Source organism: Ylistrum balloti, unplaced genomic scaffold, assembly GCF_031769215.1.
Source record: "Ylistrum balloti isolate Yb309-2 unplaced genomic scaffold, AGI_CSIRO_Ybal_v1 Utg369950, whole genome shotgun sequence".
Taxonomy (NCBI): domain Eukaryota; kingdom Metazoa; phylum Mollusca; class Bivalvia; order Pectinida; family Pectinidae; genus Ylistrum; species Ylistrum balloti.
This window is the reverse complement of record NW_026782053.1, coordinates 104,392-121,204: the sequence shown is the minus strand read 5'-3', so window position 1 is coordinate 121,204 and position 16,813 is coordinate 104,392. Positions and strand designations below refer to the sequence as shown.

General features: G+C 37.3%; 1 protein-coding gene across 1 annotated transcript in view; it reads left to right on the top strand.

Moving 5' to 3' along the window:
• LOC132547365 (follicle-stimulating hormone receptor-like) overlaps positions 1–13,161 on the top strand; it is a 78,425-nt gene extending 65,264 nt beyond the window's left edge. The window contains exons 7-12 of the mRNA XM_060211126.1: positions 193–261; positions 1,449–1,523; positions 1,821–4,145; positions 4,474–4,579; positions 12,148–12,282; positions 13,072–13,161. Of these exons, the coding sequence (XP_060067109.1) occupies positions 193–261; positions 1,449–1,523; positions 1,821–4,145; positions 4,474–4,579; positions 12,148–12,282; positions 13,072–13,161 (2,800 nt within the window). The remainder of the gene's footprint in view (positions 1–192; positions 262–1,448; positions 1,524–1,820; positions 4,146–4,473; positions 4,580–12,147; positions 12,283–13,071) is intronic.
• The last annotated feature ends 3,652 nt before the right edge of the window (positions 13,162–16,813 follow it).

Below are 16,813 nucleotides of genomic sequence, written 5' to 3'. Positions count from 1 at the left end.
CATCTTCAACTTTTGCAAATATCAGCAACCTTACTATCATCTTATTTCCCCTTTTAATATGGACCTCAAACCTACCAATTTCTCAACTAGAAATTGCTGATGCAACAACAAGCGTTAATGTCGCATTTCTAAACGCACAATGGGTCGAAAATGATGATTCTGATGACTGACGCACGTCTTTCTTTTGTACAGTAAACTGGACAATAACAGAATCCGAACAATCAAGAAAAGTGCTTTTTACGAGGCGCAGATAGTAAACCTGTAAGTATAAAAAATCGTTATTTTAACATGTGTCCTTTTATAAAATGTTGTCCGATTATTCATTCAATTTATATCGAAATGTAGAAAAATCGAAATATTTGCAAATGTAGATACAGAAAAAATGTCTTCATCATTTGAGAAACGCGATAGTATTTTTCAAATTTAAACACGTTTTATTATTAGTTTTATTATTTAGGCACCAAAACGCCGTTAAACTGATTACACTACATTTTTTTATATTTTTTTCGGTGAACTTTTTGTCTTATGCTCTAAAACTATTAACGGTTTCATCATAATTTACATGCCCTATGCAGTTTTACATTGTTCCTTCTTAGAAAAGCATATACAGCGTAGATGGCATTTTGTATCTCTATCATAATTCATTTATTTATATTTTTTACAAATGTCACAATTACCGACAGTAAGTATGTTGTCATTGCAACAAAATATCTGCTTCAGTTGTTTACATTCTCAACTGGATGAACAAAATGATGACGTGGTCGGCGATGTTGCCGCCTGTGACGTCAGAACTGTAGATCGTCAACACGTGACGTTCACTAATCAAAGGTTTTTGGCGGTTAGATATTCTATAACGAAAGAAATTTGAAAACATTTACAAGACTGATCAAAAGGAACACGAATGACAACTTTTAATTGACATTCAGTGGTAAATACACTAGAGGAAAAAGTAAACTGCATCACACAGCCGTTTCGTCATTCCAGGATTTGTCAGTGATGCTAAAGACCTAAATTTCAAAGCTTATGAGGCGCCCACGGAAAATCCAATGTGATCGAAAAGTGAAAAGTCAAAAATATAGATTGGGAGATATACAAACCCCACAACTGGAAAGATTTCGTCATTTTAGAATTTGAGAACAACATCAAGTACATGTGTAAATGCTGAATCCGGAGACTATTCAAATAAAATGTAAAATTCAGGTTACGGCAAACCTATGGGGGCTAAACGTCCAACAGCAGTGTCTACCACCTTATATCTAAAAGATTGTAAAAATGAAATCGCACTTTTAAATACAAATTTAAGTTATATCTAGTAGAGCCAAACTGTGAATAAGCCTACAATACAACAGAAAGGACATAAAAATATGCATCGTTCATATCACAAACATGATAGAAAGCAATGTATATATTTTGTTTTGATACGCACTGCCTAATTCTTTTGCCTATAGACAAATCAGCGACAATCCAACATTGACTGTGTTAGAAGATGGCGCGTTCTCCGCAATTCATGATCTAAAAAAACTGTAAGTAGCAGGTCTTCTTAAAATATAAACATTTTCCTATACAAATTTTTTAATTTATGTTTTCGTGGCTGCTCAGCAACATGATTGTTTTGTACATTATTCCGAAGTGATCATTTTGAATAAGATGGTATGTATTTCTTGTGTTTCTTTTACTATAACATAAACAAATATTTCGTTAAAGTAATTGATGACAGAGTACGTATTTGTTTTGCAAGTGCATCACACTTTATAAAGACTCATAGCATCATTGTTTGTTCTGAAATCGGTAATTTTAACCTTCTTTTTCAACATTTTCAGCGACCTTTCACGAACTGCCATCACTAGCCTCCCAACAGCAGGAATATCTGAAATTGAGAAGCTGATTTTAAAGGACACGAAGTCCCTACGTCACTTCCCGTCTGTATGGACGTTCAATAAAATAAAAGAAGCGCGACTGTACTATCCTCATCATTGTTGTGCCTTTCTAATACCGGAAAAGGAGAGTCCGGAAAAGCGTCAGAAACAGCGTGCGTACGAGGAAGCTCAACGCCGAATACACCAAGATTGTGCTACGTCCTCCTCGCCCACTACTCAACACCAGACAGGCACTACTACCCCAGTTGGATCAATGTCGCGACGGAGGAAACGAAAATCTGACGACTTTTCAATGGATGATGTATCAGACAACCCTGTAGGGCCCGACTATGAGGGTTGGGTAGATTCTCCGGCAGGTTTCCCTTCTGAGAACATTACTTGGTTAGTATCTCCCGTACCAGAGAACAACAGCCAAGTGCACATAAAATGTGGAATTATCTATACTGAAGAGAACTACAGAGAAGTGGATTGCACACCCATACCGGATGCGTTCAATCCATGTGAGGACGTCATGGGGTACGAGTGGCTCCGGATATTTGTTTGGTTTGTTGTCATGGCAGCCATACTTGGCAATATCGTTGTCCTGTTGGTACTCGCTTCAAGCAAACGGAAAATAACTGTACCGAAATTCCTCATGTGTAATCTTGCTTTTGCCGATTTTCTTATGGGTGTATATTTGTTGCTGCTGGCATCTATCGACATTCATACACTTGGAGAATACTTTAACTATGCTATATTATGGCAAAACGAAGGGGGGTGTCAGACAGCCGGTTTTCTAACGGTCTTCTCATCCGAGTTATCGATCTTTACATTAACTGTAATTACACTGGAACGTTGGTACGCTATCAGTCACGCCATACATCTCACAAAAAGACTCAAGCTGCGTCAGGCGGTAGGTGTGATGGCAGCCGGCTGGCTGTATGCTGTCATTATGGCAATGCTTCCTCTGCTTGGTATAAGTGACTACGGTAATGTCAGCGTATGCCTACCCATGCAGGTTGAAAATGCCACGGATCAGGCATATGTGATATCTCTACTCATGATCAATGGTGTTGCTTTCCTGTGCATCTGCTGCTGCTACATCAACATGTACTGGCAAGTGCGTAACAGCGATTCTACAGCAAGAAGTAGCGATGCTACTATTGCCAAGCGGATGGCTATGCTCGTCTTCACCAATTTCGTATGTTGGGCTCCTATTGCATTCTTTGGCCTAACCGCTTCCAGTGGTCTCCCTCTCATTGACATCTCAAATTCAAAGATCCTTCTGGTTTTCTTCTATCCCTTGAATTCATGTGCCAATCCATTTTTGTATGTAATTATAACAAAACAATTTCGAAAAGACATGTTTGCAATCCTCGACAAGTATGGTATATGTAAGGATAAGGCAAGCAAATATAAATTAACTGTGACAAGTAAATCTTTGACTCAGTCCAGAAAAGATAGTTTGGCGCTTCACAATATCATTCATCCAATCAACAGTTCCGTCACTCAAGTCTCCGTAAGTTTTAAAGGTTCGAAAAATTCGCTCAAGATTAGTACAGGCGGTCCGTCACCGAGTATTACACCTAAGGGAACACCCAAAGACACAGAATCCCCAATCACTACACAAGTGCGCAACGAAATAATTGACAGTCAGTGTGAACGAAAACTTAGTATTGTACGCGAAACAAACATGTCATCAGACGATTTCGGAGAGGTAACAAAGCGGTACTCTGATGCCAAGGAGCCGAACACCCCACCAACCTTCACGAGTCCAAGTGAATATGTTATCTTTTTTCCGGGGAATAGAAAAACCAGCGGCAATCAAAAGCGCCCTTCTTATGGTCAGCAATTTAGTTCGGATACGTACTCTTCTAGTCAGAGTGGTAATTGCACCGAATTATCGTGTCTAAGCGATGTTTACACCGATGCTTCCAACACGTGGGAACTTCGAGAGGGCGGTCCGGGTTCGACTTCCTCGGACACGTTCTATCCCATTTCGGAAGAAGAAAACGCGGAAACTGCCCTTCTAAACAACAAGCAACACATGGAAGGAGACGTTGTCTTGGAAAGTGAAGATGATGTTGACGATGATGACATTGAGGACAAAGGGGTTCACCAAGCATTACTTGGAGAAGCTAGCGAAGATGAAACAAGAAAACCTCAAAATGGTCTGACGACCAGATTCGTTCACTTTCAAATGGCGGAAGATGACGAGGGTATTGATGTCACAGAAAAGACTTCCAACAGGAGAAGGTCATCCGATAACATGAATTCTATTAAATCAATGTAAACATTCCTGCCAATTTGTATCCTCATACGCTTGGAGAACTGCTATAGCCGTACCAAGGCAATCGCCCTGTGAACGTTTCCGTCTCAATAATGACTTGTTTTAACACGAACAACACCCAATGTATCCCACATTCCGCTGTTATTTGTGTCTTCATCGCCAGATGTTGTATACAATATCTCGAATTTTGCATGTAATGATTTACATAATTTTGCATGAACTTTCTAACTTACAGAAAGCTGTTATATTTTGTAAATAGTGTATGATAGTGATGAAATATTGCTACGGTATCAGATACCACTGTTTTGATTTCTTTTATTATAAAAGAATTATAAAATATAAATTACAATGGACGTTTACAGAATTCAAAATCAAGATTGCAGATAAAAAACGCACTGCAAATTTTGCTTATTTCACGATGAAAAGTTTTCACGTGAGTGATTTCCAATATTTTGCAATTCATGGGAGGTTGAGCAGAAATGCATCTGAAAATCGTTCTTATTTCGCGAGGAAATATTTTTACATTATTTACGAGAGGATTTTTCTCTCTCTGATATTTCGCTATTTCTACGAGATTGAACAAAATATGTAAGATAATTAATCCTTCCATGAAGAAATATTTATGCGTAATTTCAAAAATGTAATATTTGCAATTTTTGGTCATTTTACACATGTTTACAACGATAAAACATAACATTTTTTATATCACTTTTTATCTCAATCAATTTTCTCACCAATAATAATAAAGTATAATTATAAAAAAGTGACTTACAGCTGAATTTCGTATTTATCTAGCCTAGCTCTGATAAGTAACCATGGATGAATTTAAGGATAACCAATCGAGCATTGTGCTGTCGTTTGTTTCAGTATTAGCTGAGCAGTGATTAGTATCACGTCTCTAATTGTTGGTGAGGAAGCAAACAAATCAAGCATTCTGTTGTTGTTTTTTCAATACTAGCTTATCGTTGGTTAATATCACGTCTCCAGTTGGTTTAGATATCTCTATGTTCTATATTTGGTGTGATTTCTAGTCAATGCGGAAATTAGATGTGATAATGTGTTGTCTGTGTCAATTACTGTAAATTTGTCGCCTTTTATATGTATATTGATGAGTTCAAACGTGCTGTACGTATTATCCACTGAAGAAAGATTAAACCAGAGAATATATTGAAAATATACAATGAGCAGTGACTGTTGAAAAGTTGATGTTACGTGGTATTAAGAATTTAATAAAATTGTATTTTGATGTATTTTTGTACGATTTTTTTCCCGAAACAAATTATACATTTGTATCACTGAAAACAGTGATACATACCAATTCTACTTGTAGCTGCAGTAAACGTACATTATACACAAATCCACAATAACTTACATTTAATCGTTTCTGAGATTTTCTGCATCAGAACATGAAAGATTTTGACCTTTGAAGGAAATGAAACTGGCCTAGAAATGATTTGTTAAGTGGTTTCGACTTAGGCCCTATTAGAGATTTACAATGTCTTTCAAGATTATTTTGGCGTTTGCAACCATTAAACTATGACAACCATGCCAAATTATCTCCCGAAAAAAATGATTTAGTAAATATTAAATGGGTTATTATGATGTGAAAGAAAACATGGAAGGTTTGTCAATTGATCTGAACTGATTTGATTTTCGCAAGACATCGTGAATAACATATTTTTATCGACAAAGCAGTACACATTATTTCCTTATTGTAGCTCTAGGCAATGTATTATAATTTAATATTTGTTTTGGGAAGATCAGATAACTCACAGACGTACATTTCCTTTTGACGTTATTTGATGTTAATGATTTTAAATCCTGAAGTCAATATTTGTAAATACAATAAGTAAATTTAATTAACAGTGATTTTTTCTTTACGCCATGTTAGACCTAGATGTATCAGTTCAAGAGAATGAATTAGTATTGTAAGTTTCATCGTTATGTTTGATTTTCCATCCAAATGGTTGCGAGTTAGACAGCAAGAAAACATACAGGCAACAGAAAACAGTGACGGAAAATGACCTTATATTGACCCGGTACATCATCAAAGCCAATGTCAGCTCTGTCATTAAACTGTGTCAGACGCTGTTTTGAATTTTACTAAACCTTTAAACTGTGGTAGATGCTGTTTTGAATTTTACTAAACCCTTAAACTGTGTCAGACGCTGTTTTGAATTTTACTAAACCCTTAAACTACGTTAGAAATTCTATTTAATAAACGTTTTGTTTATTTATTGTTTAATAGTTTTCGAACGTAAATAAATACATGTGTCGTTCTTACACATAGTATATTTAATGTACAGTAATGTCCACTATAACGTTATTTCACCCAGCTATTATTTATTATTTATTGAAAAGATGTTTTTTTTTTACTTCTTAGACAAAAATATAGTGTGTAGTTTTTTTTTTTTTTGCTTTGAAATATTCATAAGTAAAATTTTTACTTTCTCCATTAATAAATTGGAGTTATCCAACTATACCAACCTCGATAGGTATTATCACGATGTCGTCTTGGGAGGTTGGTCGTTGCCATTACACTGGCATTAACGTGTCATCATTTACAATCAGCTGTAGATCGGATCGTCTGTCTGATATGTAATATTCTGTTGATTGAGTCATCCCTATATTTATCTATATAAAAGCCACAATCAAATCACTAAAGATTACATACCCTGTTCCTACGTCTGATTAAAAAAGACCTCACATGTCAGTGCTTTCACTACGATCAGTTTTACTCTTCAAAGCCATACCAACCACCGCTTACACATGGATTAGTTCTACACTACATGGCCTCACAAACCATCGCTCCTGAACACAAGTATCAGTGCTAGTCTGCATGGCTTAACAGAACACCGCTTACGTAACAGTCAGTGCTAGTCTGCATGGCCTAACAGAACAGCGCTTACGTAACAGTCAGTGCTAGTCTGCATGGCCTAACAGAACAGCGCTTACGTAACAGTCAGTTCTCGTCTGCATGGCCTAACAGAACACCGCTTACATAACAGTCAGTTCTCGTCTGCATGGCCTAACAGACCACCGCTTACATAACAGTCAGTTCTCGTCTGCATGGCCTAACAGACCACCGCTTACATAAGGGTCAGTTCTAGTCTCCATGGCCTAACAGAACACCGCTTACACAAGGGTCAGTTCTCGTCTCCAAGGCCTAACAGACCACCGCCTACATAAGGGTCAGTTCTAGTCTTCATGGCCTAACAGAACACCGCTTACATAAGGGTCAGTTCTAGTCTCCATGGCCTAACAGACCACCGCTTACATAACGGTCAGTTCTAGTTTGCATGGCCTAACAGACCACCGCTTACATAAGGGTCAGTTCTAGTCTCCATGGCCTAACAGAACACCGCTTACATAAGGGTCAGTTCTAGTCTACATGGCCTAACAGACCACCGATTACATAAGGGTCAGTTCTAGTCTGCATGGCCTAACAGAACACCGCTTACATAACAGTCAGTGCTAGTCTGCATGGCCTAACAGAACAGCGCTTACGTAACAGTCAGTGCTAGTCTGCATGGCCTAACAGACCACCGCTTACATAAGGGTCAGTTCTAGTCTACATGGCCTAACAGACCACCGCTTACATAACAGTCAGTTCTAGTCTCCATTGCCTAACAGACCACCGCTTACATAACAGTCAGTTCTAGTCTGCGTGGCCTAATAGACCACCGCTTACATAAGGGTCAGTTCTAGTCTCCATGGTCTAACAGACCACCGCTTACATAAGGGTCAGTTCTAGTCTCCATTGCCTAACAGAACACCGCTTACATAAGGGTCAGTTCTAGTCTACATGGCCTAACAGACCACCGCTTACATAAGGGTCAGTTCTAGTCTGCATGGCCTAACAGACCACCGCTTACATAACAGTCAGTTCTAGTCTGCATGGCCTAACAGACCACCGCTTACATAACAGTCAGTTCTCGTCTCCAAGGCCTAACAGACCACCGCTTACATAAGGGTCAGTTCTAGTCTTCATGACCTAATAGACCACCGCTTACATAAGGGTCAGTTCTAGTCTCCATGGTCTAACAGACCACCGCTTACATAAGGGTCAGTTCTAGTCTCCATTGCCTAACAGAACACCGCTTATATAAGGGTCAGTTCTAGTCTACATGGCCTAACAGACCACCGCTTACATAAGGGTCAGTTCTAGTCTCCATGGCCTAACAGAACACCGCTTACATAAGGGTCAGTTCTAGTTTCCATGGCCTAACAGACCACCGCTTACATAAGGGTCAGTTCTAGTCTTCATGGCCTAACAGAACACCGCTTACATAAGGGTCAGTTCTAGTCTTCATGGCCTAACAGACCACCGCTTACATAAGGGTCAGTTCAAGTCTGCATGGCCTAACAGACCATTATAAACTATAAATCATCTCTTGAAACACAATGGAAGGTCTGAAATCCTGAAATCGTAAGGTCTTTAATTTGACGTCATATCCTAAAACACTCTCTTTTTCACAAGGGGTCTTTTTGTTAGTCTTCAAATCATAACGTCCTGTATTTGAGTACATATCGGTGTAAAGAATATGTTTTGGGCTCATAATTTGTCAAATTTAAGAGGAGTGAAACCGGCTGGATGATCATGTAAACTGTTGTCGTTTGTGAAGCCGATAGTTGTATACGTTTAGTCACAGGGTTTTAGATGCACTGAACGATACAAATAAGGGGATTGAAACTACAGGTGTACATGCCTCTCCTCTTAAAGTATTCAAGTAGCTTGTATCTTCGATTAAAGTTCGAGGGCATGTTTCAAATGTTTTCAATGACGACAGGTTTTCCAATTGCAATGCCTTAAGACATCGATCACATTACGTGGGCGTAAACTAAGTCAAAAATAAAACACAACAGTTAGTAATAATTCATTTCCTTAGCAAAAATACCTGCACTGTCTTGTTTTTTATCACAAGTATTTATAGATGCATTTGTACGCTGTTCGGATTCTAGACCTGTAAAGGGCAAAATTGTTATTTATGTAGATCGCGTAGAGTTATTTCAATTTTCGCAAACGATACTAATGATCTTAAACAATCTTGTTTTTCGTTGTTTTTTTAATGATAAATATATATAATTTAGTCATGATTAAAGATATCTGATCTATAGCACGAAACCAATATAAAATACACAATTTTCATTATCATTCTAACTGGTTGTATTTTGTCTAATAAAAGAATTATTCCGTTATCATTACTACTTTCAACGGCCGCTCTAGTACGGAACGGGCATAGATCTTTCTGTCCTAGACAAACACACGGACAGAACTGATATACGTAGGCAGACCCGATACAAAGCCTCTCTCGTCAAGCCGATGTCTGTACCCTTCACACGCGTGACGTCTGTCTCGTTCCGTAGACATCCTAATCCAGGAAGCGTCCGTTTTGATTTGAAATATATACTGACCTAATATAAACTACGATGTTCATATGACACTTTGCTTTGTTTGTTTGTTTTTTTTTTTTTTTGTTTTTTTTTTTGTTTCCGATATCAGCTAAAACAAGACAAGAGATAAACTTATCAGTACTCGTTGGCATTTCACGAATTATTGATGTGGAAACAAATATTTACGATCATCGCTCCAGACGTTCAGAATAGAAATAATGATATCAGTTTATATGAATTTGCGAGGTTGCCAAGCGATAATTTTCAACATTGTTGCATTATGTAATCGATATTGTCACGAAGTTTTCACGTGATTGACATTTGAAAAGTAAGTGTGAGATTTATACAGCAATACATTGCAACAACTGGACATCATCCGTCGCACATCAGTCTACAGCAGTTTAGCAGACGATTGCAAAGGGACGTGCAGGCGGTGGATAAAAGTGCTTAAGATTTGAAGGAAATGAATCGTTTATAAACGATAAATGTGTCTAGATTAAGTATCTGTCAACTTGTACATGTTTTGTATGTATCGTATTGTGGGCGACATATCACGATTAAAATTATTTGACATTTTCGGATATATAACAATTACAAACAGACGCAAAAATATGTCTTCTACAATGGATTTGACTGCAAGAGATCCTGAAAAACAGGAAGATTAATAACACAATTTCAAAAGACAGCACTCTGAAGCATGATTAATACAGTGCGTAGTTTGTAAAGACACAATCCGAGAAAATTACTGAAGACGAAACTACATAGATTTCGTGGAAGATACCAAATGTCGACATCATGTCAAAGCTTGAAAGTCACAGACGTTTGATAGATCATTTTGTATTCTAACTCAAAATCTTAACAAACAAATACGGATAAAAAAGAGATGGAGATCTTTGACAAAATAAAAAAAAAAATAACAGAACGAGGTGTTCTGAGAGGGTATCCGCCTTCTTCTTTCAGCGCTAGTAAATAGAATAGGAGACCATGTGTACAAAACGTTGACTCACACCAAACCCGGAAGTGAGCCGTTCAGACCACTAACACACGGAAAGATACAATACCGGATAGGCCAGGTCCGGACTTATAACACTACGCAATGGCGAAGGTCAACCTAAGCAATGCCACGTTCTCAACGAAACAACCGTGCCTACAAACGAAACCATAGTAAAAGAACATCTTTAAAGCGAGATGCGTGGCATTTGAGTGTATTCATTATACAATATTTAATAAAGCTTTTTTTTTTTTTTTTTTTTTTACACATTTCGAAGTATTCTCAAACTCGTCAGCACAAAAGTCGTAAACATTTAGGACGTTGAATTATTTGTGTAGACAAACGTTTGCTAGCAAATGTGAATATTTGGATAAGGTATATACATCAATGCATCGAACGCCGAAACAATGGTAACGATTACAAAGCAAGGAAATATTGTGACAATGATGCTTGAAATATTGAAATTAAGTAACATTCGAAAAAGTGTTATAAATACGGAATATCAAATGACACATCATGAAAATACAAATGTAATTCTTTTAAAAAATAGAGTTATTCTTAAAGTTAGCTGAGTATTTCACGAACTTCACATTAAAATGAATCACAAACTATAAGTATTTTTTGTAATATATTCGAGCATTGATTTCTTTACAAAAATGTAGGCATTGTTCGCCTTTAAGAATATTTACATGAAGCAGAAACTGTCTATGTCTGTGTCCATACATCTCAATTCATGCCAGCAAATATCGTTATAAGAGGAGGCTGAGCAGACTGGATATCCAAACATTATCTCCAAACGTCTGATAATTTCCATACTGTATATCTCTGTTCCTTGCCTGGAAACAATTAATTACTTGAAGCTCTCAATGAAATCGTCTCGGGAAGAATTACCAGACGATTATAACCTAAACCAAAAATATTTTCTTTATTAAGTAAAATTTGGAAACGTTCCAATAAGAGTACATAGCGATAAAACAACTTTTGTGCGCAAAACGAACAGATGGGTTTAAGGATTATTGCACTGTTGATGTCAGCAAATTTATATGAAAGTAAAACAAAATTAACATATAATAACTACAGTGAAATGATTCGCAGGTTTCACTGGTGATTCCTCGATTGTAAATAATGGTCTGTTTGTTTCGTCTGTCAGCACCTCTGATTGTTTAAGTATACATACGCAGCCATGGCAGTCAGCTTTCCGCATCTTCGGCTACATCACGCCAGTGACGGGTTACATCAGCATCACAGTGGAATACGGCCGGAATGAGATACCATGTTACACGTGGCGGGGATGTTTAAACAGGCGGATTAACTGCTGATTCATGAAAAAGGAATTAAATGAACAATTTGGTGACCAGGGATAGATTATTGATTATTAAAATGTAAAAAAAAAAAAAAAAAAAAACTTGTGTTCATGAAACATGTTCAAAAGAGGATTCATTTGGAAACTCGGGAAAAAATATAATAATAATACGACCAGGCGTTTCGGAAGAGTAAATTGGTAAATCCAAGTGATACAAATCACAATCACATTTCCTTAACAACAAAACCACCATGCGTACTAACGAGAATTGAACACATCAAAAACAACAAAGAAAATACCAATATGTCAACAGAATCCTTTTCAAAATTCAAAGTCAACACAACTGAGGCAAATTATGAATAAAAAGAACGAGACTCCTGCAAAAAAAAACCCAACAAAAACCAAAACAAAACAAAAAATGGAGAATAATACCGCAAGTTCCGGAAGAGTAAGCGTCTGTTGCTTCACAAAGAATTGGCCGTGTTCAAATCGTGTATCGTTAATACAACGATATATTTGGTTCATCGCTTTATCCGCACCCAATCGTTCTAACTTGCGATGAAACAAGTAAGGGAAGACAAATTCAACTCGTCGTTATCAATCAGTTTACACCAGATGCTCGGATGAATTTTCGACCAAGCATACAACAGGATATTACGATTTCATTAAATCCGAACATCAAAGCTTATAAAATGCTATAAATGAATATGCAACGAATTAACACACAAAAAGGTGTTTTCAGTAATATCAATCATAGAGAGAACTTATACTTCAATATATACTTCCAAACAAGTGTTGATATTTGTCTCGAAATTCCTTTGGTTACATAGAAATATACTATATTTACGTATTTCAAACTGTGACAGGAGATTCTTGACCAAAGATAAATTAAAGCTTACTAAGCGTACACAATAAAGCTATTTATCAAATCACTGTTCCCATCGAACACTGAAATTTTTCGAGAAGTTCTTAAAATCTTAAAAGTCCATTTGCCTGCTGTCATAGCTAAGGGAAAATAAGACCAATACTAAATGAATAGTTGAACCAGCTCGGATAAAATGGGCAGAAACTGATGATTTGTTTGTTTGTTTGTTTGTTTGTTTGTTTGTTTTTACTATAATTATCATCATTATCTTCATTCAAAGAGCATTACTTTGGGTGGAAAAAGGTGACGGAAACCAAATAACTTGTTGTGTTTCTACTCGCTGTAGAACTGTTCAATAAATCTGTCCATCAGACAGAAAATGAGCAAAAACGAAATAATGACGGAGTGAAGGAATGGCGGCTAAAGGGCAATACGTCTGCTCTGGTGATTTCATGGCGGTGACATAAAACTGATACGTCATATATTTGCGGTGTATAATCAGACAGCAGTATAGGTTTCCAAAGCAAACAAAGAAATTGTCCACTGGGATCTAGACAGATTTGGTTATCACTTTTAGAGCGGAGAATTGGTAGATGTATTTGTTGATAACAAAAAACATAATTAGCAACGTTGAAAATACAAAAGTTGCAAAAGTAAATGCGATTAAAACGGAATGTGTTTATGAAATAGTATGCCCCCCAGTTTCAACAAACTAAAATCACATGACCAAATATTAAAGCAATACCTCTTATGATACAATAGTTATGGCCGATGTTTTTTTTTTCAAATGTAGGTCAAAATTCACGGTCAAGGTCACATGGTTAAAATTATCGGTACCACTGGATAGGTTTTGTCACAGGGAATACATATGCCAAAAATGAAAGCCCTACCTCTTACGGTGCAATAGTTGAAGGCAATGTTCAAGTTGACAACAGACAAACAAACAGCACAAAAAATGTGCACTCGATCTTTAGATCCGGAGACATAAAAGGTAAATTTTACAACTTGTTAATTTTTTGTTTGTTTGTTTTGTTTATTTTTTTATATCGCGTCATTTGATTGGTTATTGAATGCGCAGGTAGAGTGTAATTAAGAATATTACCTGTTGATCCCATTAAGTGATCGTAAGAGTCAACTAAATTTCTCTATAGTGTTTCCCTTGACGCCGCATCACTTTTGGCCTTTAGCGTTCGCTACTGTGACATTGTGGGTTTTATTTCCGGGTAAAGATATATCAGGGTCTTTAAAAATGGAAGTTATTATTCCCTGCTTAACATTCGGCATTGTGACAGTGTAACGACTGATTTGCCCGTTGTCAGTGTGATATTACCGAGCGGCGTGTCCTGCTGGAGGCCGTCGGCAGTATACTTCAGTGTGGTACACAATAAAGACGGCTTCAGTTCCGTACCATCAAAATATGTCTTACATAAACATATAACAGCCTCCAAAAACACACACTCAATACATGCACTCACATCGCAGACACCGGGAGGCTGTCTTTAAATGACATGCACTCACATCGCAGACACCGGGAGGCTGTCTTTAAATGACATGCACTCACATCGCAGACACCGGGAGGCTGTCTTTAACTGACCACTGCTGTTGATAGCACGTTAAACAATATAAACAAATGATTTAGTGTAATTAGCTATTGCAATGAATGTTTCAATGATACCAAGTATATGTGTGATTTTTTTTTTATTTCTGCGTTGAAAATTGTATCTCTAACTTCGATATATGTTTACTTTTGCAATTAGTATATCACGGAATAGCATTGTTTTCTCGTCAACAAGTCAGTGTTGTTGATAAGAATCACACAATAACGCCATACTTAATGGCCTTTTAATACAATACCCGATGTGTCCTCATCAAACCTCTGTTCGTTAAGCACACATTTTTAGGCTTATCGACGACCTCCAAAATCGAACAGATTCGTCGTTTTTATCGCTTCCATAAGCTTCGTTATCGAAAGAGGGGAATCGAACATTCTAAGCTTTATACACGAAACGCGACATATGGGAGCATGATTGATCAATTTATTACAAGGTCTGTAGAACAATGGGTTTATAGACAACTATTAATTTGTAATTGATCCGTATAATCTCCATTTTCGATACTCCAGGGGTTACGATAGCTTTCGCTCTCTACACCTCTGGAACATCTCACGGCAAGCTTTAAGGTTCCATGTGCGGCACCTTGTGGCTAAAAATGACATAAGCCAGGACCTTTAGACAGTTCAGTTTTTCTTTCCAAGAATAACAGTCACACGTAATTTGCAACATAGATCGTTACAGGACAAATAACGAAAATTGTACAAAAGATAAATTTATCTTAGTTGAAACAGAGCTTTGATGCATACTTTAACTTGTTTCGTCCATCTAGGACTCGCCAATGATATGCTAAGGGCACGAGTTTTATACCTAAGAGTAGGAAACGGCAGAGGAGAATCCAAAGTGATCGAAAAAAGTCAAACATAAACAGGCTTAATTCCTCAAACGGACCCATTAGAGAAACTTCTAGACATACTGATGATACGTTACCGAGCAGAAAACAATATATCAGATGGGCCGACACCTTTCACTATAAATCTTCCCATAGTCATAACTGTTGTTCCTCTTACAGGAACACACGCCGATATCATGAATTATACGTAAAGGCGGATCAAATAACTGCCCTATCATTTTTGAATCTGAAATCCCAAATAAGTCTTCAGACATGCTATTAACGGAACATCTCGTCTGCAGACTTCTATATACTTGTTTATTTGCTACTTATCGCACGTTTTCTCATTTCGATGGCACCTAGGAGGATTACTGCAGGGATTTAACAATACGCCGGTTGGCAGAGTTATGGCCATTAGAGAGATTCTCGAAAAAGTTCTGTCCAAGCATCAACGGGGTGAATGAAGCTTTTTTGACAAGATGACAGTTAACTGTTGTCGACGATGAGTTTTTAAAAGCCTGTTAATTTATAAAATTTAGATATCGCCATTATATTGGGTATTCATTTTATAAGATTGCGTCTTATTCTCGATGTTCCAGGGGTTACGATCACATTCACTTTCTGCACCCTTGGAGCATGCAAAGTAATTTGACTGGTTCTAGGAGAAAAAACTGACCATTCACAGAATGAAACCTTTTTTTGAAAATGCAAAGCCCTTACAATATACTGTTATGCGACCTCGAGATTCGTTTGATGTACATCAAAGGATCAAACTAATCTTTTCGTTTTGTCCAAAAAGTGCCGCACATGGAACCTTAAATTTTGCCATGACATGTTCCTGGGGTGCAGAGATCGCAACCCCTGGAATATCGAGTATGTGTGGCACTTTACATACTAGAATATCACTTATTGTTATACCTACGGTTTCTTAAAGATCTACGACGCTATCGTTTTGTCGATCTGGTGATACAAACTAGTTTTTTTCACGGGTACCAGCCTCAAACCTCATAACGACGCATGCGCTATAGCTATAAGAAGCAAATATGTCCCCTCCCACATTTCTCATACTTTCTTCTTACTTTTGAGAGAACACTTACAAGTCGTCAAGGAGCACATCATATTGCTGTATACACCCATAATCATCATGATATCATCTGCCTATTCTTGTTTAATTATGATCCATTTTGTCCTTGACGTTTGGACCAAAAGGTCAAACCAAGCGAGGTTGACATTTGGTCAGTTGACCGATTCTTTAGTTCGGACAAACTACGCTTCACAACGTAATAACAAAATGTCAATCAGTTTGACCTTTACCCTTCTTACCTTGAACCATGTCCTTTTGACAATTGACTCCATGTTTAATTCCAAACAATTTTGCTCTACAGTGTTTATACAAATTTGACCTTAACCTTGAAACTTATTTGACCTAAGAACATGTACTTTGGCTTTTGATCGCCTGACATGTTGTTAAATTCCTATCAACTTTGCTTCCCAAGTCTACAGGAGGAGTAGGAATTTTGAGAATTTACTCTTATTTCCCCCAATTTGACCCCATCCTCAGGTGGCAGAAACCTAACAGTTATAAACAACAGTACCGCAAAGCGGAACAAAATACGCCCGTGAATATCCAAATCGTCTAATCAACACCCCATTCAGGAAAACATAATTTCAT